The following is a 27,031-nucleotide window of genomic DNA, read 5'->3' as shown; positions in this document are numbered from 1 at the left end:
GAGATCTTCAGAGTGGATTGCAACATCAGCAGCCTGAGGTATCAAGACATTTGTGCTGCCCATTACATTACAAACCACAGAAGAGGGCAAATTCTTCAGCGGGACAGCGCTGCACCTTATACTTCAGCCTCCACATTAAAGTTCCTGAAAGCAAAGAAGGTCAAGGTGCTCCAGGATTGGCTTGCCCAGTCACCAGATATGAACATTATTGAGCATGTCTGGGGTATGATGGAGGAGGCCTTGCAGATGAATCCAGAGAATCTTGATAAACATTGCGAGTCCTGCACGAACACTTCCAAAAGACTTTATTTATAAGTTACTTGAGTCATTGCAGAGATGTATGGATGCAGTCATTCAAGCTCATGGGAGTCATACACAATATTGATTCTTTCTTCACTGCTCCATGACTTTATATTCTATACTGTACATTATTTCTGTTGAGTGACAAGACTTTTGTATAAGCAAAGTCAGACCTTACTGTCCTAATTAAATAATTAAAAATGAAGGCATGATCATATTATATTGTGGTAAAATAAGCGTGTTCTAGAGGCCTTTGTCTGTTACATAAGCCACTTCTGATACCAAATGATCAACTAGAAGTTATTATTTGTTCTTCTTAAAACTTGGATAGACGACAAGACTTTTGTCAGGTAGTTTATGGAGGTCAACGGTTCCAATTTTTACAAACGGTTACTTCATCGTGTCAGAAACCAGTGGAGCATGAGTAAATGATGATAGAATTTCTTTTTTTGGGCCCTTAATTTTCTGGTATAATTATTTTCTAAAATATATTAATATGTAGCATTTGGTTTTATTAACATAATTATTAATAATAAGTATTATGCATATTTTTATTTACAGTCTTTTAGAAAACATACAAACTGATAGGTGGGTGAGGATGGAATCATAAACATTTATGTAGAATAAATTAATAATCATTTATATACTTTAAAATATTATTTAAAAAAAGAAATTTCGAATATAACTAAATTACTTTGAATTTATGCAAAAATGCAGTTCAAATTTATGAAACCAACTAGGGCTGCATGAGATTGGAAAAATCTGACATTGCGATACATTTGTTTTCCTGCGATACTAATTGCGATATGAAGACAATTTAACCAGATGGCTTAAATAGCTGTGTTTGGTAAGAAATAATGTACAGAAATCGAACAATCAAATGTAAAACAGCACTGCACAGTCTTTAATGTAGAAATAATTCAATAAAATACTTTTAATGAAAATTACAAATGGTACAATATCTTATGCTTTAAACTCTTGATATGCTCATACAGTCACAGGAATTAAAAATGTTTGCTCCAGTATGGTAAAAATCTTTAATGTGGTTCCTGGTTAATAATAATCCTAATTCAACATTGCAGATCCTGTGATGTGACTGTTGCGACTGCACGCATAGCAGTATTGATGCTGAAACAATATATTGTCAGCTCTAAAACAAATGTTTTTTTCTACCACAGTAACACAAATCTTACTCAGAAAGGATTTTAAATACGAATTTATTTTTCTGGCAAAAATGTTCAATAAATAAAGTGTCTAATTTGTTATGCTGTCAGTGGGTGATTATGTAATCATAACATTAATGTAGAATATAATAATTTTTATATGCATAAATAAAAAATAGAGCAAAAATATTTTTAAACAAAACAAAAAATAAACTAAATAATTTTTTAAAATATGTTTTACATCATAATGAATTATGGCTCTCATTTCTTAATCTTTATTCCTGTTTTCTGTTGATTTTACTCCGTTATCTCTCAAGTGTAATAGACATACTTTGCACACTGATTTGTAAGGGTTCATAATTTTATAACTTTTCCAAAATACTAATTATTTCGGAATATATGGAATACTAATTAATAAATCAAACACAGTCTGGAGGGTATGCATATCAGAGGAATAGACTTTATTGGATATTCCACAAATGCTGAGATGTCCAGAGCACACCAATCTACAGTGTTTCCCTGGGACAATCTGATCTCCCTCAAATTTGCGGTAACCTTTATCCTGGCTTCCTCTCACCTTTGTGTTTTGACAGCTAGTTCCTGATTCACCAGGCCTCTCTCAGTTTCTCCTTTATAAACGCAATTTAAACCCTCTTCCTCACTTTGGCCCTCATAGATCTAATGTATTCATAACTGTTTTTCCACATATAATTGAAATTTGGCAGTCTTGATTAGTGTTTATGTTCTCAAACATCTAAACTGGACCCTTCTCTCGCACACAGTATGTGTTTTTTCAAACAAACACAACATTTTCAACATATGTTTTATACATTTCATGCTTTTCTGTCTGTATTTACACATGTTCTGTATCCCCAAGTCCTTTCTCGTGTTCTTTTATGACCCCTTGCCTTAGCATCTCGCCTGTTCTCAAAGTATATAATGGCAAATTCAACTGGCTCTCCACTCATCCAATTAAATGTGTCTGTACACACAGTGCATCCAGAAAGTATGAATAGTTTCCGTACACTGTACATTTGGAAAATAAAAATCTACTTCATAACAAGTAAAATAACGTCAACTCATTTAACCAAAATCAGGAGTTCACTAAAATAACTCAAACTTACACCACAATCCGTCATTTCTCCTCCTGCTGATTAACCCTCAGGCCACAGTGTATAAATACGCCTGCCTTCATCACCTTTTAATCAGGAGAGTGATTGCGCTGTGCCAAGGTGAGGATCTTGGAAACTGATCTCAGCACTGATTTAGCCTTTCATCATGATAGCTTTACTGTATGTAATGTAGTAAATACTGTCCTCTCGGTTAACAGTCATCATTCATTTCTAAGCCTCCTCTGGGACACATTGTGGTGTGTGTGAATGAAGATGCTATATGATTTATTTATTTTTATTCTGACCTTCACACTTCAAAGAAAGGCTTTGTTCTCCTGCAGGGTTGATTTAAGTATGACTTATTTCAGAGTTAGTTTTGTTACAGTCTTAACAAGTACTTTTGTTTCTCTGCAGGCATGTTAACCATCACAGACTTCATTAACATCCTTCACAGATACTACAAATCACCCATGGTATGTAATACACTCTTTCTTGTGCTATTTAAGGTTTCAGCACATATTACTGTCTTTGTCATATAAGGCTTTGGCCCAGAACATACACTTTAATTCACCATTGTGGTATTTCATTTTATTGCACTTTATATTTTATTTTATTTTCTGGTCCATTTATACATCTTTGATTTTATCTGTCATTTGAATTAATTTTTATTTTATTTTATTTTAATTGAATTTAATTGATTTTTATTTTATTTTATTTTAATTGAATTTAATTGATTTTTATTTTATTTTATTTTAAATTCATTTAAACTTATTTTTATATTATTTTAAATTTATTTTAAATTTAGTTTTATTTTATTTGCTGGTCCATTAATACATCTTTAATTTTGAGTGTAATTTTAATTGTATTTATTTTATAATTTAATTTAATTTTAAAATTATTTTTATTTTATTTGCTGGTCCATTAATACATCTTTGATTTTAATCTTATAAGCATCGCTTTTTAACTGCTAATGATTATGTCAAAGACATAGTCTTGCACATTTATCGTAATTAGATATTTCCAGATTTTTCACACCCGTTTTTTAAAGCATTTTACTGAAATGCAATACTGAATTAACTTTCACTGACATATTTTGCACACCGGTAATATTTTTCCTGAAAAATGTTTATAAAAGTATTGTCCTAATTGAATTAATCATAGTTTAATATAAGGTCTGGTTCCTGCATATCAAATGCAAAGAACAGGAAAGGTGACAGAAGCAAATAATACAGTTTGTGTTTAGGAATTAGCATTAACCCAGTATCTGTTGCTTCCTTTTTTTTTTTAATGTTTTTTATATTAAGATTTTTTTCATATTTACTTTATTTGCTTATTGATTTTATTATTTATGGATCAATCTTTGCGTTAATATATATTTTTGTTTAGTTTGAATGAGTTCAGAATGTATATTTTATTACTGAGTAATGCATTTACACTTTGGGCTATCGTTCGTGTCATTTCACTGCAGGGTTTTTGCTTTTGGAATTTATTTTAAAAATAAATAAATCTCAACCTAAAATCTTTTATACAATCTTCAATCTGTTTGCTAAATGAATGGAAAACTATTTTAAACCCTCCTGAAGGACGCAAAGAAGGAATCACTGGTTTCTTTATTAAAGATTATTTAATCTCTCATTTTTGAAGCTGCTAGTTGACAAAAACAGTGCTGTTTTAAAATGTCAAGATCATTCAGACAGTTCTTACTGTAAGTAGAAGAAATCAGGCTTTGCTTTTCTGTTTCGTTGATTGCATTTAATAAGCAATAAAATCATTGTGGGCTGGTTTGTAATGGCCCCAAAGGTATTTGCCCCAAAATGATTTTGCCTGAGGGCCCCCAAATGTACAGGGCCGGCCCTGTGCCTGGTTATCAGATTGGTTAAAAATATTATACCATTGGGGCAGCATGGTGGCGCAGTGGGTAGCACAATCGCCTCACAGCAAGAAGGTTGCTGTTTCAAGCCCCGACTGGGTCAGGGAGTTTGCATGTTCTTCCCGTGTTTACATAGTTTTCCTCCTGGTGCTCCGGTTTCCCTCTCAAGTCCTAAGACATGTGGTATAGGTGAATTGGGTAAGCAACAATTGTTTGTAGTGTATGTGTGTGAAACAGTATGCTTGGATGTTTCACAGTGATGGGTTGCAGCTGGAAGAGCATCCGCTATGTAAAACATGCTGGATAAGTTGGCAGTTAGTTCAGCTGTGGCAGACGCAGATTAATAAAGGAAGAAAAGGAAAAGAATAAATGAATGAATTATACAATTGATCAGCTTTTTTGTAGTTCCTTTTGCCTTTAAATGATGAATGACAAAGAACTTTGTTTGAAGTATATCAGGCCCTTAAAAGTGCAGCATTGGGCTTTGCTGGCTGGCAGATGGGTTGTTTAAAGCCATAACTTCTGTGAGCCTCGCATCATTAAAAAAAAGAGGAAGAAAAAAGAAGCAAAAGCGCCTCTGCCATGTCTGTGTTCAGGATCACATTGAGGTTTTAAATCACGTTCCACTTTTCTGGAAACACCTTTGTGCCAATAAATTCTTCCTCAAAGAGATCTGAATTAACTCCAGTTTTGAAATTATGCTGCTGTAATTTAATATTTAATTTGCCAGAGAGTTTCTCGCAACCATGAATTCACTTCCTCAAATCCGCTGTACAACTTCTCTTCCTGCTCATCAGTATTCAGAAGCTCATATACTGTGTTTTATTGCTTTGTTCTCAAATGTAGATTCGTGTGAAGAAAAGCAACCACTAATGACTTTAAATAAAAGCAACATCTTCTCTCGTTTATCTGGAAAAGAAACAGCCCATTAGTTCTATTCAGCAGAGACAGGAAGTAGTTGAGGATGCTGTAAAGCTTCTTCCTGAAGACACAGCTGTGGCTTAATTATTAATCTTCATATGCGTATGCTACATACTGACGATAATCTCAACTAGACTAACACAGCATCATCTGCACATCCACGATGGACAATATGTGTTTTAAAGGCTCATATATAATCTTTTAAAAAGCTTGATATAAATAAATAAGCTTTAATAAAAGCTTAAAATGGACTTTATGCAGGCCAAGTGCTTTTCAGGCACAGATAAACTTCTGGTGAAAGGTTGATGTGACTTTTTCAATTTCTTAAGGTTTTTATACAGCATTGATAATGTCAAATAAAATATAATATGTTAAGTTGACTGAAGACTTCATTTAGTGGATCAAGCATAAAATAAGATGAAAGGGCATTTAAAAGCAGGCACAGCAGACTAGAGCAAAAGCAAATCCACTGAAAATACTGTGGTAAAATAAAAATTAGTATTTTAAAGACGTAGTGCAGCATAATGAAATTTACTGCAGTGATTTTTGTCCAGGATGAGACCAACTTTATATGGTATCTAAATCGGGCAGTGAAAATCATTGGTTTTAAATAGTGCTGGCAAAAATTAATCACGATTAATCTCATCCAAAAAAAAAAAAAAAAAATTATAATATATATATATATATATATATATATATATATATTTATTTCTGTAATTTAACAGCTATTATTTTACAGTAAATTTCTGAAATTTAACGTCTAATATTTTATGGTAAATCTGTGTAATTTAACGTGAAATAATGGGGGTTTTTTACAGTGTAAAATAACAGATGTTAAATTACAAAAAATTACTGGAAATTTACATTTAGGTACATTTCTGTAATTTAACAGCTATTATTTTACAGTAAATTTCTGAAATATGACGTCTGTTATTTTATGGTACATTTCTGTAATTTAAAGTAAGATAAAGTTGTTGTTGTTGTTTTTTTTTTTTTTTTTTTTTTTACTACAGTGAAAATAACAGATGTTTACTTACAAAAAATTACTGTAAATTAACATTTAGGTAAATTTCTGTAATTTAACGTCTGCTATTTTACGGTAAATATCTGTAATTAAACTTTTTTTATTTTACAGTAAATTTCTGTAATTTCACGTCTGTTATTTTCTGGTAAATTTCTGTAATTTAACATCTGTTACTTTATGGTAAATTTCTGTTATTTAATGTCTGTTACTTTAAGGTAAATTTCAGTTTATTTAACGTCTGTTACTTTATGGTAAATTTTTGTCATTTAACGAACATTATATTTACGTTTATTTTATTTTAATTTTTTCTGGTACCCCAGCTTACAGTTTATATATAAATACAAAATACATACAGCCATGCATATATTTAATAAAATGTTTATATTTATTTAGATGTAAAATGCACATGTATACGATATAAATTTAAATATCTATGTAACAAATTGTTTTTTCCTAATCTTATATACGTTATGAATGTATATAATACACATATATTATGTCAAAACAAACTTTCATTTTGGATGCGATTAATCTTTGCCCAGCACTAATTTCAAATAAACCAGATCATAAGCGGAGTGAGTTTATAATGCCACGACATTTCACAGTATTCTCCTGAGCTTGCATATTCCAAATAAAAGTCCCCATTTATATAGCTCATTGCAGCTGTATATTGTAAATGTGTATATTATCATAAATTATTTTTACTAAAACATCTGTTATTAAACTGAAATTGCTTGTGTATAATGGATTACAGATATAATAGTTATATAAATCTAAAATATTTAAAATAATTAAATAAAATCAGACCATTTTATGAACTTTTTTTAACACAAGAGCCTGGTATAGTGTCTATAATTTAACCTGATGAAGCCATCCCAAAAATAGACACCATCACTTTCTCGCTACGTGCTTTCACTTTCTCTACAGAATTGGTCTCTAGAGGCTGTGAGAAATGATGAGCTTCAGCACAAACCTGTTTTCCTCCAGCATTGGCCATTATTAGACTGTGAGAGGCGCACAGACACATGCTGGCTCTCGTGTGCCCAGTAATCATTAGCTAACATGTGGAAGCAGGAGGCTGTGCTCTGTTATGATCAGTCGTGTGGTTCTCCTTCATCAGCAGTGTGTTGTGGTGTGCTTCTGTAATTGGTGTTCCTGTGGGAAGCTTTGTTTAGGTGATGTGTGTCTCACCTTTACTCAGTCAGCGTTTTCACTGTCAGGAATCCTATAGCTCTTTTTTTGGTTTGTTTTTCACTAGTTCTTTCTTTCTTTTTTCCTTTCTTTTCTTTCTTTCTTTCTTTCTTTCTTTCTTTCTTTCTTTCTTTCTTTCTTTCTTTTCCTCATTAATTTCTTTCCTTGTTTCTTCCTTTCCTTTCTTCCTTTTCTCCTTCTTTTCATCCTTTCTTCCCTTCTTTCCTTCCTTACTTTTCTTGTTTCCTTCACTCCTTTTCTCCTTCTATTCCTCCTTCCATTTTTTCCTTCCTTTCCTTCCTGCCTGTTCTTCCCTCACTTCCTGCCTGTTCTTCCCTCACTTCCTGCTTTTCCCCCTTCCTTCATTTCCTTCCTTTCCTTCCTCCTTACGTCCTTTCTTCGTTCCTTTAGTTCATTTCTTCCTTTTCATCCTTCCTTTCTTTCCCTTTCTTCCTTCTTTTCCTCCTTCTCCTCCTTCCTTCCTTCCTTCCTTCCGTTTCTTCCTTCATTTTCTTCCTACCCTTTGTCCTTCCTTTCCTTTTTTCCTCCTTCCTTCATTTCCTTCCTTCCCTGCTTCCTTTCTTCGTTCCATCCTTTCTTCCTTCCTCCTCCTTTTCCTTCCCTCTTTTCTTCCTTCATTTCCTTCTTTCCTCATTCCTCCGTTTTCTTCCTTCTTCCTTTTCCATTCCTCCTTCCTTTCTTTGTTTCTTCCTTTCCTCTTTCCTTCCTTCCTGTCCTTCCTTTCCTTTATTTTCTACCTCCTTCCTTCCTTTCTTTGTTCCTTCCTTCTTTCCTTTCCTCTTCCTTTTCCTCCCTTCCTTCTTTCCTTTCCTCCTTTTTCTTTCTTCCTTTCATCCTTTTTTCCCTGCCTTTCCTTTTTCTTCCTTCCTTGTTCCTTTACTCCTTTCCTCACTGCTTTGTTTGTTCACTCCTTCCTTTCCTCCCTCCCTCCTTCCTTTTTTCGCTCCTTCTTTCCCTTCCTTCCCTCCTCCTTTTCCTTCCTTGCCTTCCTTTCTTTTCCTCTTTCCTTTCCTCCTTCCTTTCTTTCCTTCTTCCTTCATTACCTTTCCTATGTCCTTCCTTTCCTCCTTCCTTTCTTCATTCCTTTCATTCTTCTTTCCTCCGTCTTTTCCTTCTTCTCTTCCTTCCTTTCCTACCCTTCCTTTCTTTCTTTTCTTCCTTCATTTCCTTCGTGTGTGAGTGATTTAGTGAGTGTGCGTGCGTGGTATACAAAACAGCTAAAATATAATTTAGGATAATTCATAATTTTATGGAATTATCCTAAATGTTTTAACCATTTACCTCATTCTTGTTTACTGTATGAATTTCATTTTAATAAAAATGAAATCTGCAATTTAAGAAAGTCTTTTTGTTTTGATTCAGGTACAAATCTATGAGCTTGAAGAGCATAAAATTGAGACATGGAGAGGTAAGAAATGTTTTTTTTTTTCTTCTTCATATTTACAATGTTTACAGAGCACGCAATATCCCAGGGCTACCTATATCCAGGTATATGGTGTAAATAATTTTTGTTAGCTCGACTGAAAAAAAAAAAACAATAACCCCAGGACCTCGGGCTTACAGATTTTGCAAGCCCTGTTCTAAATATTATTTATTAATTCACTTTTTTTCTCCACAGAGCTCTATCTACAAGAAACATTTAAGCCTTTAGTGAACATATCTCCAGATGCAAGGTAACAACAGATTTGCATTCACATTCCTGTTGTTATATTGCCTTACTAAGTACCCTCATTTAGAATATTCTTATGGTAAAGGGTATTTAAAGGAAACCCTGTCTGTCAAGTCACATTTACCTCATTTAAAACAATCCACATTTATTCCAGTTTATTTTGGAACAGGGGTGCTGTCATTGTGTTTGATTATGTAATCTGGGAGCTCCGCTTTTGCAAATGTTAATCATTGGCATGTTCATTGGCTACTTTTTTTTCTAAGCCTTTTCTCAATGTAAATGTTACATTGAGAAGGATTTAATGATGTAGCTTTTCTTTGTGGGGGGGAAACAATTCATGGAACAAGATTAAGATCCCTTTGACTGAAAATTACAACCAAAAGTGGTATATGTGATCTAGTAGGAGCATTTTGTATAACTGGTTTTGGTGCGTTAATAATGGGAATTGACAGAGTGCCAGAAATGAAGCTCCCAAATTACGTCATCAAAAACAACGGCAGTGCCCACGGTCCAAAATAGATGTGGATTCATTTGAATAATGTAAATATATTGTTGTTTTTTTCTACATATTCCACAAAGAGGGATCATTTACGTTATATTAAGCCATACATGTCTTGATACCCAGAGTTCTCCTTGAGCATTTTTCATTAGTGAACTGCTAGACTACCGCTCTCCTCTCTTTCATTACCCTTTCCGGCACACATTCTGCTGTTTTCTCATATTTTCAGTGTATTCAATAATTCAGTGCACATCTTAGAGTTTCATCAGGATCCTCTGAAGTCACCCTTGTGTTCCTCAGGGTCACTGTGGTGAAATTGACTTTCTCTGTCTGTAAAATCTTGTGTGTTTCAGCATATTTGATGCTGTGTATTCACTGATCAAAAACAAGATCCACCGGCTGCCCGTCATCGACCCCGTCAGTGGAAATGCACTTTACATTTTGACGCACAAAAGGATCCTGAAATTCCTTCAGCTGTTTGTAAGTACTTTTTTTTAGGTTTAACTGATGCTGTTTTAAAGCGTCCAGTCATTTCCTCCAGAGTGACAGAGAAAGGGGAAGGAACTGAATGAATGCAGAGGAAGGGAGGAGCAAAGCAGATGAAAAGAACAACAGACTGTAGAATAATGCTATCTGTTTGATCCCAAATCAATAGCCTTTTATGCACTTCAAATGTTTGAAGAACTTTCATCTTTCAGGAAAGTGTCACAAAGAAGCTTGTCGATGTTTCCAATTCAGTTATGACCCAATATGACTGGAAATCTATTATACTTCAAATGAATTAAAAAACAAACAAACTTGTGTGATAGTAGAAACACATGTTACGAACCCCAGTTTTTTTTTAAGGCTCGTCTAGGGAAGGGGTTAGCAACATAAAAGGACACGGAAACCAGAAATACAATTCTCTATTTATTTAGAGATCAGAATATAAGTGTCAGATTAAATTAAGGAAATTAAGGTGGCAACAAAAATATAAATCATTAATAAAACAATATCTAGATCAAAGAAACGGCACAACACCAGCATGGCTCCTCAGCAGCGGCTGCACAAGACGCGCACAGAAGTCTCGGACCTTCATCAGGACAAGATACAAAGAGATTCTCATTAAGTACGGGTCATACTCTCAAAAGAGAGACGAGATCGGGAGGATCAGGCAGATGCGCTGGAAAACAAGAGCCACCCAGACACACACTCGGCTTCTGCTTATAAAGGCGACAAGCTGAATTAGCGGCAGGTGCAAGGCGGAGCCAGCCTCAAAGAAAAGAAACAGCAATTAGTAAAACAAACTCCACCACAACACAAATCACGAAGATGATAATAATAATAATAATAATAATATAAAAGAAGGCTAAATAAAGAATAAACCGTAACACACAATCAGGCCAAAATAATAGTCTGGTGCATCTTCCAGAAAACAACTGAAATAATTCCATTACTCAAAAAATATTTGATAATGGTTTAAAATCAGAAGATTAAAGTGGTCTGGAGTATGATGATCTTTATCAGATGAAAAAAAAAATTAAAAAAATATAAGCTGCCTTCCAAATAGCACACTATACACTATGTACTTATTCACGTACACATTGAACAGCATAGTATATGTACATATTGTCGTCTTAAATAGAACACTGATGTTTTTTTTACTAAGTATAACCTAAGTATATGAGTATAACTGCAGTCACCATCAGAAGGCGCTATAATTACTCTCAAAGGAGAATTTTGCTGTTACAATTCAAAAAATAAATAATCCAACATCAGTGCCCAAAAGCTCCGCCCCCTTTTGCTATCTGAGCAAAGCAGCACCATTGAGTATGTGGTGTCCATCATTCCACACTTTATTTTAACAGTGTGAATACACTACTTACACTATGTATACTACAAAATGGCGTAACATAGAAAATAATATGATATGGGTGCATCCCAAATCGCATACTTTTGCACTATTGTCTAATTTGTGTAAAAAAATATATAAAAAATAAAAGTCATGTCAATATAGGTTTTTATGTTACTTTAACTTATTTTGACAAGTTAATCAGGTTACAACAAAAACAATTGCTTATACAAAAAGTATAACAGAACAGTATGTTGGGGAAATAGGAGCACCCGGAGGAAACCCACACAAACACGGGGAGAACAAGTCCACACAGAAATGCCAACTGACCCGGCCGAGGCTCGAACCAGCGACCTTCTTGATCTACGGCGGAAGTGCTGATTTTAGATCAATTTTTTGCTTGCGTTTTGGTGACGTCTTTCCTTTTTTTAAGGCCCATTTCTGACAATTAGCTTGTGTTGCACTCACAGTTTGTTTGACATTCTTGCCAGATTTTGATTACGTCTGCATAATCTCTGATTGGGTTGGCCCATCTCAACCAGCTGGGCGTTGCTGATTGGGCCAATGCTTAACATTTATTATTATTACTTTTATCATTATCATCATCATCATAATATTCACATCTTGCAAGAGATAAAAACTGCCTACATGTAAAAACAATACATATAAAAATCAAAAACTGACCAGCCCATTAAAAAATGGTCCGGCCCTTCTGGCACTTCAGATGGCCAATCTTCCCCTAGCCAAAAAACATAAAAGTTAGACAGAAAGCATTTTTCTGAGCCATAATAGATTATTAATTCTTATCTTAAATGCAAAGCTGATGGAGTATACACTAATATACGCATTATTCAGCCACAAGATGGCGCCAAACAGTCAAAAACTCAAAGCTGACTGGTTTGATGGATCTCATTATGGGGATATGATGTATGAGATTTTGTATTGACTTTATTCTTCACCTATGAGCAGGCGCAGTCATTGAAATCCTTTTGGCTCGAGACTTCCGCTCTCACTCACTTCCATTGATTTTTAGGCGTTAAAAAACTTAAGCTTCTTGGTGTTTCAAACTGATCTTTTCTTTTTATATCATTCTACTTTTATGTAGGGTCATGAACACATTTATTTGTATGATCCTTTTTTGCAGTTTATTATTTCGAGTCATTTCTCCCATAGGCAACTAAATCGGAAGTTCTAAAACAGTTGCAAAAACAAGCACGCTTCCGCATTGCCGAATAAGGTCAATAATGTAAGTTTTTGTGTCTCAGGTTTGTGAGATGCCAAAGCCCGCCTTTATGAAGCAGACACTGGAGGAGCTGAGCATCGGGACCTACAACAACATTGCCTTCATTCACCCCGACACTCCAATCATCAAAGCACTCAGCATCTTTGTGGACAGAAGAGTGTCTGCACTGCCTGTGGTGGATGAGTCGGGTATGAGTTAAGAGGAAGAAAAAAACATGTATAGTGCAGTCCAGTGCTCGTACTAACTCGCAAAATTGACTTTTCCATTGTTGCATTTTTTTCTCTTTCAGGAAAAGTTGTAGATATTTATTCCAAGTTTGATGTCATTGTAAGTATATTCTGTATTTATTTTGTTACCAAGTGTGCAGACTGGTTGATTGAAGGTTCATTATATTTGTGCATTTGTAGAATCTTGCTGCTGAAAAGACGTACAACAACCTGGACATTAGCGTGACGCAGGCGCTGATGCACAGGTCACAGTACTTTGAAGGGGTCATGAAGTGCAACAGATTGGAGACACTGGAAACAATAGTCGATCGCATAGTCAAGGCTGAGGTGAGTCTGCTTGCTTTTAGATTCTAGAGCTGCTTTAGTTCACTGTAAAGAAGATATGCTGGAACTACACTCATTGGCCACTACTTAGATACACTTTAGTAGTACCAAGTTGGACCCTGTTTTACCTTCGGAACTGCCTTAATTCTTCGTTGCAAAGATTCAACAAGATACTAGAAATATTCCGTAGAGATTTTGGTCCATATTGACATGATAGCATCATGAAGTTGCTGGAGATTTGTCTGCTCAATTGGTACTAACAGGCCCAAAGTGTGCCAAGTAAATATCCCCCACACCATTACACCACAACCAGCCTGAACCCCTTATACATGGCAGGATTGATCCATGCTTTTATGTTGTTGATGACAAATTCTGACTCTACCATCGAAATGTTGCTGCAAAAATCAAGTCTCATCAAACCAGGCAACGTACTTCTAATCTATTGTCCACTTTGGTAAGCCTGTGAGAATTTTAGCCCCGGTTTCCTTTTCTTACCTGACCGTCTTCTGCTGCTGTAGCCCATCTGCCTCAAGGTTTGACCTGTTGTGTGTTCAGAGATGGTCTTCTGCATACCTCGGTTGTAACAAGTGGTTATTTGAGTTACTGTTGCCTTTCTATCAGCTCAAACCTGGGCATTCTCCTCTGACCTCTGGCATTAACAAGGCATTTGTGCACACAAAACATTTTTCTCTTGCTTAGAAATTGGACAGTTTGACAGGTGTACCTAATAAAGTGGCCAATGAGTGTATTCTGTAATGTATTCTATAGGAGCTCTTGAGAATGGATTCACATTTTGGTTTTGGTGACCTTCAGCAGTTGCTCTAGCTATTAAAAAAGGGATTTTCAGGCACTCCTACGACAGAATAGATATTCTATTGTTGCCCTAGATCGCTATGAGCAGATATTAAAAAGACAACAAAACAATGTTCTAGAGATACTCTAAAACACTGGAGAACTTAAAATTCTGTTATCGTTTACACATTCTCCACTTGTTATAAACAAAAAAAAACATGTTTTAAAGTATGTTGGAAATCAATACACATTGACTTACCTAATATGACTTATTACCATACTATTGTTTTTTTTTTTACTCTGGATGCTAACGGTTTCTGGTTTTCAGCATATCTTCCTTTGTGTTCAAAAAAGTAAAGAAACGTATAAACGTTTGAAACTAGTTGAGGGTGAGTAAATTGGGAGTGATTTTTAATTTTGGGGTGAAATATCCCTTTAATTGTGATATTCTAGACGCTGCTCCAGTTCACTTAGATATTCTACAACTGCTTTTTGTCATTATAGATTGTAAGGATTTAATTACTTGTGATACTATGTTATTTAGTGGGTGTGCTATTGCGAAATACGTTGAAATCCTGGATTAACATCTATGTAGATCCTGGAACATTATTTTTATTTAAAAATGTAATCCATATCGCTAAACCCATCCCTAACTGTAAATCATTCACAAAATCAGAGGGAAATAATAGTTGTATTACAATTATGTAGAAGTACATAGCCTAATATAGCATAAACTGTAAACGTATTCCTTAATTCTTATTGGAATTTTGTTCCAGGATCAACTTAGGTGTTGATTCAGGAACATGTCCTACAAGTTAAACCAACCTATGTTATTATGCAGTTCTGTTTCACTTATTTTCAACAGTTGTGCTAGATCTTTATAGAGGAAATATTTTACGGTCGCTCTTTGCAATATATTCTAGAGCAGACCTTGTTAATAAATATTATGATGCTGTTATGTTTTTGGGTAAAGGATGCTCTGGAGCAACTCTCTGTCATTATAAAGGCAGCATAAGGGCCTATTCACATCAAATGCATCTTTGTTTTTGAATGTGAAACAGATTGGTAAAAAAACAAAAAACTGCAGTGTGCTGCATGAGGGTATTAGGACAAAGCCACTGAGCATCTTTAAACAAACGTTTAATGCCTGCTCTGCATTTAGTTCTTGGTCCACTGCTTTTGAACTAACATTGATGAGCAGTGCTGTGTTTAAAAGTTCTTTTAACTTGACATGCATCCAAAAAACGTGGTGCTTATGTGCACGGTGCTTTAAAAGACATGAGCACAACGGTCACACATGTTCATCAATTGCTTGTTTACATCGAAAAACAATAGAAAAGGAGCGCATTGCAATGGACAAATGCGTTCAGTGTGAATGGCTCTTTACTGTAGTGTTGCTCTTGTTTCTAGCTCTTCTACATCTGCTATAGACAATTTCAATGTGGTAATGTTACTGGCCCATGAACATTTCCTGCTTGTTGACAAACTATTTTGTAAGTGCAACAACAGGCAATTTAAGCTTATCCTTGTTAAAACAGCTGTCATGACATTATTTAACAATATGTAGACCTATTCAGATTCTTAGTAGCTATGGAAATTAAAAATCTAATACAGGAAGTACATTAAGACTATTGTTATTGTGTACATCCTTCAACAAAATGGTCTATACTTCAATGTAGATACTCTAGATCAGGGGTGCTCAACCCTGTTTTTTGGAGATCTACCTTCCTGCAGAGTTCATCTTCAACCCTGATTAAACAAATCTGAACAAATTAGTTAGGACCTGAGCAGCACTTGATAATTACAGACAGGTGTGTTTGATACGAGTTGCAACTGAAATCTGCTGGAAGGGAGATCTTTAGGGGTCCATTCTTCGTACCGCGCTTAAATGATCTAAGATGATTTGTCAGTTCTGGATCTTTTAATCTTGATAACTGATCTCCGGGTAATTTGGTTCTTCAAACAAGTTTGCGAATCGGATTAAAATGTCTGGATGAGCTGATCTGAGATCGCTGCATGTGTTGTGAAGGACAGATCTATCTATCCTTTGAAATCACGATCAGCAATGCAACGATTGGCTGACGGCACAGCAACGTAATAACATCATCTGATTAATATTCAATTATCCATGTGAGCAAAATTACATAAAATTTGTAGTAAGCAGTTTGTTAAATATGACACGCAAGAACTTTCCACATTTGTTGTGGGCTGCATGCTTTAAATTTTCATGTGTCGAGAGTATTTAGCAATTTATTTAGTTTTACATTTAGAGCGGATTTTCTGTATTATAGTAGCCATAGTAGTATTATTGTAGCCAGTTTCTTAATCAGTGTAAAGAATAACTGGATGTTTACAAAAGCATTTTGAAATTGGTAAAGGCGTCTACGACTTTTGAAGCATCAAATCACCGTCGTATTAACTGTCAAAACTTCTTCATGACTGCATAAATGTATTCCTTAAAGGGCACCTATGGTAAAAAATCTACTTTTCAAGCTGTTTGGACAGATCTGTGTGTTGGTATAGTGTATAGACCGTCATACTGGGGTGATATGAACACACCCAGTCCTTTTTTTTCAATTTAACTACAAAAAAAAGGGTCGGCCAATTGGAGCTGTTTTCAAATCGATCGCACCATTACGTAGGTGTGCGATTCCCCCGCCCACCGAATTGATTGACAGCTGCGCGCATTAACATGTTCCGTTAGTCACGTGTATATATCAACAAGACCAGACAGACATACGCAAAGCAACCGGGAATAAAAGGTCTGTTCTGTTCGCTAGGCTCAGCAATCATCATCAAATGTAATTAAGAGTAAGTTTCACATGTTTAAAGTGTTTTAAAACAGAGTATGTGTGTAATTAATTACAGCGTTTTACTTCAGCTTTACTTCATCAGCACAGCCGCGTGTCAAAACAATTATAAAAGAAGACGCTTCAATCCCGGTTTGTGGAAGTTAAATCAGGTTTATTTTGTACATTAGCATAACAGATATCCACACTTGAGGTTAGCCTTAACTAGGCTAAGCGCGCTCTGTCTGTCTGCCTGCCTGCGTGTGTGTGTGTGTGTGTGTGTATCACCTGCGGTGTGTGTGTGTGTGTGTGTGTGTGTGTGTGTGTGTGCGCATTAAGATATTGTGTGTGACTCATCAATGCAACTTCACAATACTGATTAGTAAAGGTTAGTTCTTACTGTAGTATCTCACAAACGCTACGTTAGACCTCCTTCCTTTAAGTCTGTCTGTTGTCTGACGCAGCTGAGGGAGGAGGCATGTAGAAACAGTGGGCGGGAAAGAAAAAGCTTAAAGGCGCAGTACGACAAAACCACCCACTGCTGGAAATCAGTATAAAACAGCATCTTGTAAAAGGTATAATGAAAAATCTGATGGGTATTTTGATCTGAAACTTTATATACACATTCTAGAGACGCAAAAGACTTATATTAAATATGAAAAAAGGGGTAACCTAGGTGCCCTTTAAAAAAGTCACATATTGTGCATGTCTATTATCATGCACAAATTGTACTAAGGCGATCTAAAAAGTTCACATCAATATTTTTTTTCTTTTAACCACCAGGTGGCAGTCTTAATACTTTGATTTCAGAGTGGAAATAGCACTCTTTTATTTATATATACATTTTTAACTTATCTATAGTTAAAAAATTATATATATTTACTCTTTTTTTCAAGTGTATATAACTACTACTGTAAGAAAATATCAGAATTCGATACATACTTTAAGTATTATCTTTGCTTGAACTGACCCCTTCTAATCTTGTTTATATGAAATGAGCCTGCTTCCTAGCAGATTTGAGCTACCAAAACTGTTGCTATGATAACTACTCTTTGATCAGTTTTGAAGAACGAAACGATCCTGGATCTTGTCAAATCGTCAACATCCAAATCCAGCCGAGTACTCCACGTACAAAGAACGGACCCTAGGCCCCAACCTGATTATACCCAGTAGGACATGTTCCTGCATCAACATTTATGTTGATCCTGGAACAACATTCCAATCAGCCAATCAGATTTAAGGGATATGTTTAGTTTAGGCTTACAGTTAAGTTTATACACATCTACATGAATGTTATCCAACTTTTATTCTCCTCTGATTTTGGGATTAATTTAGTTATGGATGAGTTTAGCGGTAGGGAATAGGTCTGGATTACATTTTTGAAGAAAAATTATGTTCCAGGATCAATATAGTTGTTAATCACGGATACTTGGCAAAATCATGGTTGGTGAGCCCTGTTCTAGATCATCTTGGTAAAAGATTCTCTAGGTTTAGACAAAGAAATATTCTAGAGCTTTTTGGGGTACTTGGTAGTCTTGGTCTGCTGTGGATGCTAATAGTTTTTCTTGGTCCTCTTGGTTAGGTGCACAGGCTGGTGGTGGTGGATGAGAACGGCAGCATCGTGGGCATCGTCTCTTTGTCAGACATCCTCCAAGCACTCGTTCTCAACCCCGCAGGTATAAATGCTCAGCATTCCTAAAGCTCATTTCCAGCAGGACCCTTCTCCTCCCAACCTCTTTCGCCCACAACACAGGTACAACACCTGCCTGACACAATACTGCTGCCGCTGGGGTCAAGGAGACTGTGCATGACCGCAGCCTGGCTTATGACATGTGTGAGGATGGCATGTGCTAACTTATACTTTCTGTTTTCAACACAGAGACAGACGTGATTGGCTTTGAACGGCAGCCTGCAGACTCTGTGTGCGTGTTTGTGTATTTTTGTGTGTTTGTTTTGTGTCTGTGTGCATGTGTGTGTGTGTGTGTGTATTTTGCGTGCTTGTGTATGTGTGTGTGTTACCGTGCACATTTCACCGCATATGATTTTGATTAATGAGACACTTGCAGTAGATCAGAGCCCCTCCCACTGCAGGGCTGCCATCTGCTGATGGATAGTGTCCTGCAGTAACTCAACCAGGCACTCTGTGTCCTCTCAACACACACACACACACACATAGGGGCTTTTCACACTGCACTTAACCTTAGGTTATTAATGTTCTAAAGACCGCTTTTAATCCTGGTTAAAAAAAATGTGTTATAGTTAAAATTTAGAAGTTGGGTTAGCAGTAAATATTACATCTAGATGTAAATTGAGTGACTCATAATCAGGTGCTGCTTACTACTGTACACAAATGCATGCACTGAATAAACATTAGCCCCTTTCACACATACGGACCTTTCCGGAAAATTGCCGGCAATTTTCCGGAAAGGTTGTATGTGTGAACAGGTCCTTTTTGAAAATACCGGTAAATTCGTTCTGGCTATTTTCCGGAAAGAGAAGTTGTAAGATTACCGGCAATTTGCCGGAATGCTGCGCTGTGTGAATGCAGAAGGAAGATTCCCGTAATAAGCGCGTGCACGTCTAGAACGTGCTGACGTGAGACGTCCGCTTTAGCCAATCACAACAGTCAGACGCATTCACGTCCGCGCGGTTTGTGAGAATAAAAGCCTTTGAATATTTTTCCAGACACATTTAGCTGCTAGAAGTTAGTCAGATCACGTTTATATGTTCTTCTTAATGCCAACTGTGTAAATAATCATCGATGAGATGCTTATGATAAGCCGTTGTTTGTTTACCTTCAAGCTTTGCGTGTGCCCAACAGCCTGTGAGCGCCAGCACACGCACAAATTATGAACATTTCGACATGCGAAAGTGATCCTGCGAAAGTTGTTCACAATATTGATCATCCACAGAGTTTGTAATTTAGTCAAATGTTTACAAACACAAGCGCAGCCGTTTAAAGCTCATTTGTGGTGAATGATGTCAGAATTTACCGGTATTTTGGAATGGATGTGTGAATGCTCTTTTCCGGAAAATTTCCGTAACGTCCTCGCCTGTGTGAACAGCGCTTTTTTAAATATACCGGTAAAGTCGTTCCGGAAATTTTCCAGATATTTACCGGTATCACTGTGTGAAAGGGGCTATTGTTTCTCAATTGGTGGCAGAACTTAAATTTCCAGGATAAATTGGGTTAAGAATACCCCACGTTAAGTATTTCAAGTATGAAAAGCCCTATAATGTCTTTCCAATAATATTGTACAGTCCTGCTCATACTGTAAGCTTAAAATATCACCTACAAGGTATACTCATTTACTCAAAACACACATTTTATTAATCTGTGTATTTCCTGGAAACTAAACCAATAACCCAAAATTGAAAATGGATTCATTATTTACTCGCTTGTTAGAAACTAGTTTGAGATTCTTTATTTTCTTGAACACAAAACATATACACTACCTGACAAAAGTTGTGTCGCCTATCCAAATTTTAGAAACAGCAAATTATAAGTTGACTTCTAGTTGATAATTTGGTATCAGAAGTGGATTATATGAAAGGTAAATGCCTCTAGATTCTGCTTATTTTTCCAAAATAAAACACGATCATGCCTTGATTTTTTATTATTTAATTAGGACAGTAAGGTCTGACTTTGCTTTGACAAAAGTCGTGTCACTTAACAGAAATAATGTCCAGTATAGAATATAAAGTCATGGTGCAGTGGAAAAAGAATTAATATTGTGTACGACTCCCATGATCTTGGAGGACTGCATCCATACATCTCTGCAATGACTTAAATAACTTATTAATAAAGTCATCTGGAATGGCAAAGAAATCGTTCTTGTAGGACTCCCAGAGTTCATCAAGATTCTTTGGATTCATCTTCAATGCCTCCTCCTTTATCTTACCCCAGACATGCTCAATAATGTTCATATCTGGTTACTGGGCTGGCCAATCCTGGAGCACCTTAACCTTCTCTCTTTCAGGAACTTTGGCTGAAGTATGAGAAGAAGTGCTATCCTGCTGAAAAATTTGCTCTAAATAGCTCTATCCTGTGGTTTGTAATGCAATAGGCATCATGAGTCATGGCATTATGGGTCCATGTGGGTTCCAATAGGTCTTCTGCAGTATTTGTGATGATCGGGATGCAGCTCAACAGATGATATATCAGAAATATCAACCTTCTGCCACTTTTCCAAATGATCAACTAGAAGTCAAGTCATTATTAGTTGCTCTTACAACTGGGATTGATGACAAGACTTTTGTCAGGTAGTGTATATTTAGAAGAATGTTGAAAATCGGTAGCCGTTGGCTTCCATAGTATTTATTTTTTCATACTATGGATGGCAGTGGTTCAATTTCCAACAGTTATCAAATAATCTTCATTTGTGTTCAACAGAAATGATCTGTAAGCACTTGATGATGAGAAAATGGTGAGTTATTTTTAATTTTTGGGTGAATCCCTTCATTAACCAGTTGAACTAAAGGAATTACACACTTCTCGCTGCTTTGCCAAAGAAATGTCCCAATTTTCTTCTGAGAGGTCACTGTGTGCCTGCCTCGTTGGCTGTGAATTTCTAACACTGAATATTAATTGCTGCTCTGAAGAACGTTATGAATCCTAAGTAGCAGATGTTATGCTGCTAATATTGCATATAGTATGCAAGGATCAAAAGACATTGTGCCCTGTGGTACAACCCTTATCATAGAGAAGGCCCTTCCTGCAGAGCACTGTCAGACTTTAATGGGGGCTACGAGCTAAAATGTTATCAAAATGAACAAAACGCCTTCCTCAAATTAAGATGAGAGCCAAAAAAAGGCCTAGCATATTTAACTGTAAAGAAAAGGGATTGCAATAGCAACATTACATACTGTATAGATCTGCTTTGTTTTTAAAAATAATGGAGAAGTTTTAACTTTAAATGAGCATGGAATAATACGATTTTTTTTGCAGAAGTTTCATAGATACATTATGGAGAAGCCCAAGACTTATGTTGCATATATTAAGATGGCATAATAGTATTTTAACGGTAGTTTATTGAACTTTTATTAATGTTGATAACATGCTATTGGTTACAGTCTATAGTATTCTTAAAAATTGAATTAATTTGTTAAATGTCAGAGGCGGCATGGGGGCTTAGCACTGTAACTCACAGCAAGAATGTCGCTGGTTCAAATCTCAGCTGTGCCAGTTGGCATTTCTGTGTGAAGTTTGTATGTTCTCCCCGTGTTCATGTGGGTTTCCTTCAGATGGTCTGGTTTACCTCACAGTCCAAAGACATGCAGTTAAAGTTAATTGGCTAAACAAAATTGGCTGAAGTGTATGAGTGTGTGTGTGTGTGTGTGTGTGTGTGAAAGTGAATGGGTGTTTCCCAGTACTGTGTTACAGCTGGAAGGGCATCCGCTGCGTAAAAAACATATGCTGGAATAGTTGACCAGAGTATCCACAGGGTCTTAAAAATTCTTAAACTTCAAAAACAAAATTTTACACTTTAATTAATTCACTGAAATATTGACCTTAAAGGTCAATAATCATTTGAAACAGGTCTTAATTTTCTTTTGTTTATGTGAAGCTACATAATTGATCCAACACGTATCCAATCACCAGCAGTACATTTCAAAACTGTTCATAACTAAGATTACAACAGTCTGTTGTGCATACATTTAGCTTTTAAAGTGTTTAAGAAGGTGTATGTCTGAGGTCTGCTTGTTTTATGTGGATTTTTTTTTTTTTTTTGCTGGGCCATTAAAAAAAATCTTAATCCTTTTATAAATCTGAAATGTCATTCTTCATGGTCTAAAAAAGGTCTTACAAAGTCTTAAATTTGACTTTGTGAAGCCTGCAGAAACCCTGTTGACGGTTCATTCTGCTGTGGTGACTAAACTGAAGAAAAATGAATGAATGAATGTTACATGTAAGCATTCAACACAAAAGACCACACAGATGTATCTCTGAAAGGAATCGTTCACTCAAAAACATCTTATTTTATCATTTACCCATACTCCACTTCTTTCTTCTGTTGAACACAAGGGAAGATGCACTGCTCAATATTTCTTTCAGGGTTCGGAAAACCTGGACAAGTCATGGAATTTTGACATGACATTTTTCAGGCCAGGAAATGTTTAACAAATAAAAAAACAGAAAAACCCACAAAGTTTTGGAAAATTCATGAAAAACAGATATCTGTATATTCAAATATAGGTTATTAACTTCTTTTCTGTCCTTGGTCAATCACATACTGTCACATTATTTGTGCTGTGTAAGTATTATCTAAATCAATTTTACATAGATATAAATATAAATTGAAACTAAATAGATTGCTGTGTGTTTTACAATATGCTTTAATAAATTCGAACATGCATTGTTTTTCTTTTACCAAGCATATGTAGACATTGCATGAAATATTAGGTCATGAAAATTTACTTGAAAGTCTTGGAAAAATCCTGTAATTTTAGTGGTAAAAATGTCTATGAACCCTGTTCTTTGTACCTACAATGGATGACAATAACTTATTTTCTCCCAACATTTTTCATTATATCTTGTTTTGTGTACAACAGAAGAGATTCATGAAAGTGTAGAAACACTCGAGTGTGAGTAAATAGTGAGAAATGTTTAATTTTGGGGTGAACCTTCCCTAAAAATGTCTACAAAGAATAAACATACCCCTAAAATCAATTCTACCAGGCCAATATTTAAAAAAAAACTCTGAACATTTAAATACCTTGGAAATAACTCTAACCCAGCTACAGGGTCAATTTTTTACTCGTATAAAAAACAGATAGATATCTTTTGACATTAGGTCCCATTTCAGGCCGCAAATAGTCATGAAAGTCAATTGCTAAGCAGCACTGCACTCTAGTGGTCATGAATAGTACTGCAGCCTCTCTTTTACAGTACAATACAGTCTGTTCTCTTACCTTTTCAGGTATGTTAGGTAAGGACAGTGAAGCGGAGGCTGAGTGAAAAGTGATGAAAGTCTACGTGACGGTGCTGTCAGAGAAGACGACGACGACAATGATGATCACAAGTTTGGCCCACATCTCCGAATGAAACCAGAAAACTTGACCAAGATGTGTGCTGTTGGAGGGAGAAAAAAAAGAACTGTCAATGGGTAAACAGACGGGTTGTTTTTATCATAAACGGGCGATTTAAAAGGATCATCTCTTATTCAGAAGGATACTGTGAACTCTTATTATATCACACTACGCTTCTGCACGCACACTACAACTATACTTTTAGCTAGACCTAAAATCGCGCCATCTGGTGTCTGAGCAGTGCTTGCACACAGACTACGGGCCGTACCATAATCGCCTCTTTCGAGGGGGGTGTCTGTGCGTCTGCAGGGCATTCAGTAATAATCTCAGTATTCAGTGCATGTTATGACTGTTTGTTCCTCGTGTATATACGGTTTTCAGCTTGTGGCGTATGAGCCCGGATCACATATTTGTACTTTTGACTACTCCTGAATTTAGGATCTGGTTTTGTCTCTCCTTCGCGATCCCTTTGTAAACGCAGACAGAAATGGTTTCCTCCTCTTTATCTGTCTATGGTGCCTTCTGTCCAGCAGTTATCGCCCACTACTGGTTGCCAATAGATCAAGATTAACTGAATGTTGATATCAAAGCGAATGTTGCAGTTGTTTTAAAAAGAAGAAATAACAACCAAAACCCCCCTTTTTTGCCGTTTTAGTGTGTGTGTCACGACTTTTATTTATTGCAGAGCTCTACACTTCTTCACTTTGGGTGTTCATCTTGATGTTTTTGTTTGAAATGATGCTGTAAATGATAATTGAAATGTTTATTTATTTATATTTAACACTTTTGTAATTTTGGAAGCGATAACCAAGCGTGAGATGGAAAGAGTTGTTGAGCCCCTATGCAGTAAAACCATGTGCTGGTCAAGGACTTGATGTTCAATGCAATTCAACCTTAAAAATCCCACTGTTGTTTTTAGTTTGCGTTCAGTCCACGAGGTGACCGACCTCTTGTTTGTATCGATTGTACTGTACACATACACGCGCAGAGGTTCTGTCTGAGGACTCTACAAGTGCCAGAGAAAGGTCTATTTTTCTGTGTGTTCAACGTTGTTTGTAAAGCATTTCATTTTAAGTTGTTTTCCGCAGAACTGTCACTGCTGTTGTCATGAGAGAGTAATGTCCAGAGATACTGTAATTGCACATCACTGGCATGAGGATGCTAATGGATAATCATGCTTTAGATTTCTTTTTCATTTTATGGTTAAATAATTAAAAAAAGAATAAACAAAGTGTCTAGAAACGGATGTTTTGGCATGCTGCATTTGATATTAATGTTTCAGTGCTTTATGATGGGGATGAACAGTATACTCAGGGTGTCCACATGGGGTCTTAAAATGTTTTAAATCTCAAAAGCTACATTTTTAGGCGTTAAAAAAAGTCGTAAATGCACTGAAACGTTGTTAAATCTTTTTATAACTGTCTATTTATTTGTTCATGTATAGCTACCCCAGATATATACATTATTGCGACCCTGAGCATGCGTCAGTAGCGCCACCACATTTGTACAGTGCTCCCAGGACAAATGTCATTGAACTTCACTCATCAAGACTAAAGCCAATGTGAAGATGCTGGACTTCAGCGCTGTGTGCGGATGGAGTAACGAGCAAACAAAGAAAAGGAGGACAATGGCAGGACATTTCATAGGTAAGATTTTGTTTATGATTTTGTATTTTACAAACTTTTGTGCTAAACAAGTATTGATGATAAAACAGTTTCTTACTGCACTGACCATTATGGAAAGTAGCAGCAACTCGCACTAAATTCAAGGTTTATGCTAGTTTTGTTGAACAAAATCAGCAGACAAGGTAAATGAAATATGACAACAAGATGGTGCTAAAAAGTTGTAATATTGTCGACTAGTGAACCTGTCGTTCATAACGGAGATTCATTCCCAAATGAATCGCTCCCTCCGTTAGAATGAGATGCGAAAGCAGGAGAGGAGGCGTGTTTTCAAGATACGGATTAGATTAGATCAAATTTAACAGGTAGGGAGGATAATACATTTCCATGCACACAAACACACACTCTTTGTAAGCAATGTCCATGCGGTCACTAATCTATCGATGTAGAAAAGGGATTTAAAATGATCATTTTTGTAATTTAAAAAAAATATTTGCATAATGACCACCGTGGAAACTCCTGATCATAGATATACTGTATGTATATGTGTATATGTCTATGGCTCTTGATGGCTACAGTCCTCGACTGCACCTTGGTCCTGCATTCATTTTAAAGGAGGGCTACCCTGTACAAAAATGGCCGCTCTAATAATTCCTTCCTTCCAATAGACAACAATAGCATAGGCGACATTTAATGTAAATATCCATGTAGCTACCCAAACTGGCCATGAACACCCATACAATATCCAACTATCCCAATCTCAAAACTTTAAACTTTTTTTTATTTTAAAATAGCATTTAATTACTTTCTTTACTGTATCATTTGCTTAAAAGTTCTCTATTCATTTAATGCTGATGATACTGACCTGACTATATTTATATTATTGTTGACTGAAGCAACTGATAGCTATGTTTTGTTCTATTCTTGGTAAGGGTTTTGGGTTTTGTGAATGGATATATTTGAAAATGAATACAAAAATATTGAAACAAATTATTATTATTGTATTGTTATATGTATTAAGTTTTAATATTTTTTTGATATGGCAAGTGAAAATCTTTTCTAACTGGGGTATTTGGAAAATATCCTTAGCATTTAGCCCTGCATGAGTCTAAAATTTCATTCATAATTGTCTTAAATTTAACTTGGTGAACCTGCAGAAACCCTGACACTGCAAGTGTCTAAATTCCCTGTAAATCTGGTGAGATTTTGAAGTATGTATTCTGTGGACACTTTATTGTTCCATGAGGCCACTGGAGAGAGTTTATGTCAGTGAGTATTGGTCCTAAATCTATACACTGCATCTGAAATCGCTATCTTATCTACTGTACAGAATAAGAGCCAGAGTAGTGTCCAAGTTCAAAGTATTGCAAAAACAGTAGACTGTACAGCATTGGTCTCAAACTG

At 35.9% G+C, this 27,031-nt stretch overlaps 1 protein-coding gene across 17 annotated transcripts in view; it reads left to right on the top strand.

The window, feature by feature from the left end:
* Positions 1–25,251, top strand: part of prkag2a (protein kinase, AMP-activated, gamma 2 non-catalytic subunit a) — a 125,369-nt gene extending 100,118 nt beyond the window's left edge. For 5 of the 17 annotated variants that reach the window (XM_087308839.1, XM_087308841.1, NM_001328430.1 and 2 more), the window contains 9 exon segments: positions 2,990–3,048; positions 8,965–9,010; positions 9,221–9,275; positions 10,124–10,250; positions 12,867–13,032; positions 13,134–13,171; positions 13,252–13,398; positions 18,559–18,652; positions 23,897–25,251. In XM_087308839.1, coding sequence (XP_087164965.1) covers positions 2,990–3,048; positions 8,965–9,010; positions 9,221–9,275; positions 10,124–10,250; positions 12,867–13,032; positions 13,134–13,171; positions 13,252–13,398; positions 18,559–18,652; positions 23,897–23,934 — 770 coding nt within the window. In that variant the 3' untranslated portion in view covers positions 23,935–25,251. 17 annotated transcript variants of the gene reach the window in all.
* The last annotated feature ends 1,780 nt before the right edge of the window (positions 25,252–27,031 follow it).

This window comes from Danio rerio, chromosome 24 (assembly GCF_052040795.2).
Source record: "Danio rerio strain M-AB ecotype USA chromosome 24, GRCz13ab, whole genome shotgun sequence".
Taxonomy (NCBI): domain Eukaryota; kingdom Metazoa; phylum Chordata; class Actinopteri; order Cypriniformes; family Danionidae; genus Danio; species Danio rerio.
This window is presented reverse-complemented; position numbering and strand designations above follow the sequence as displayed.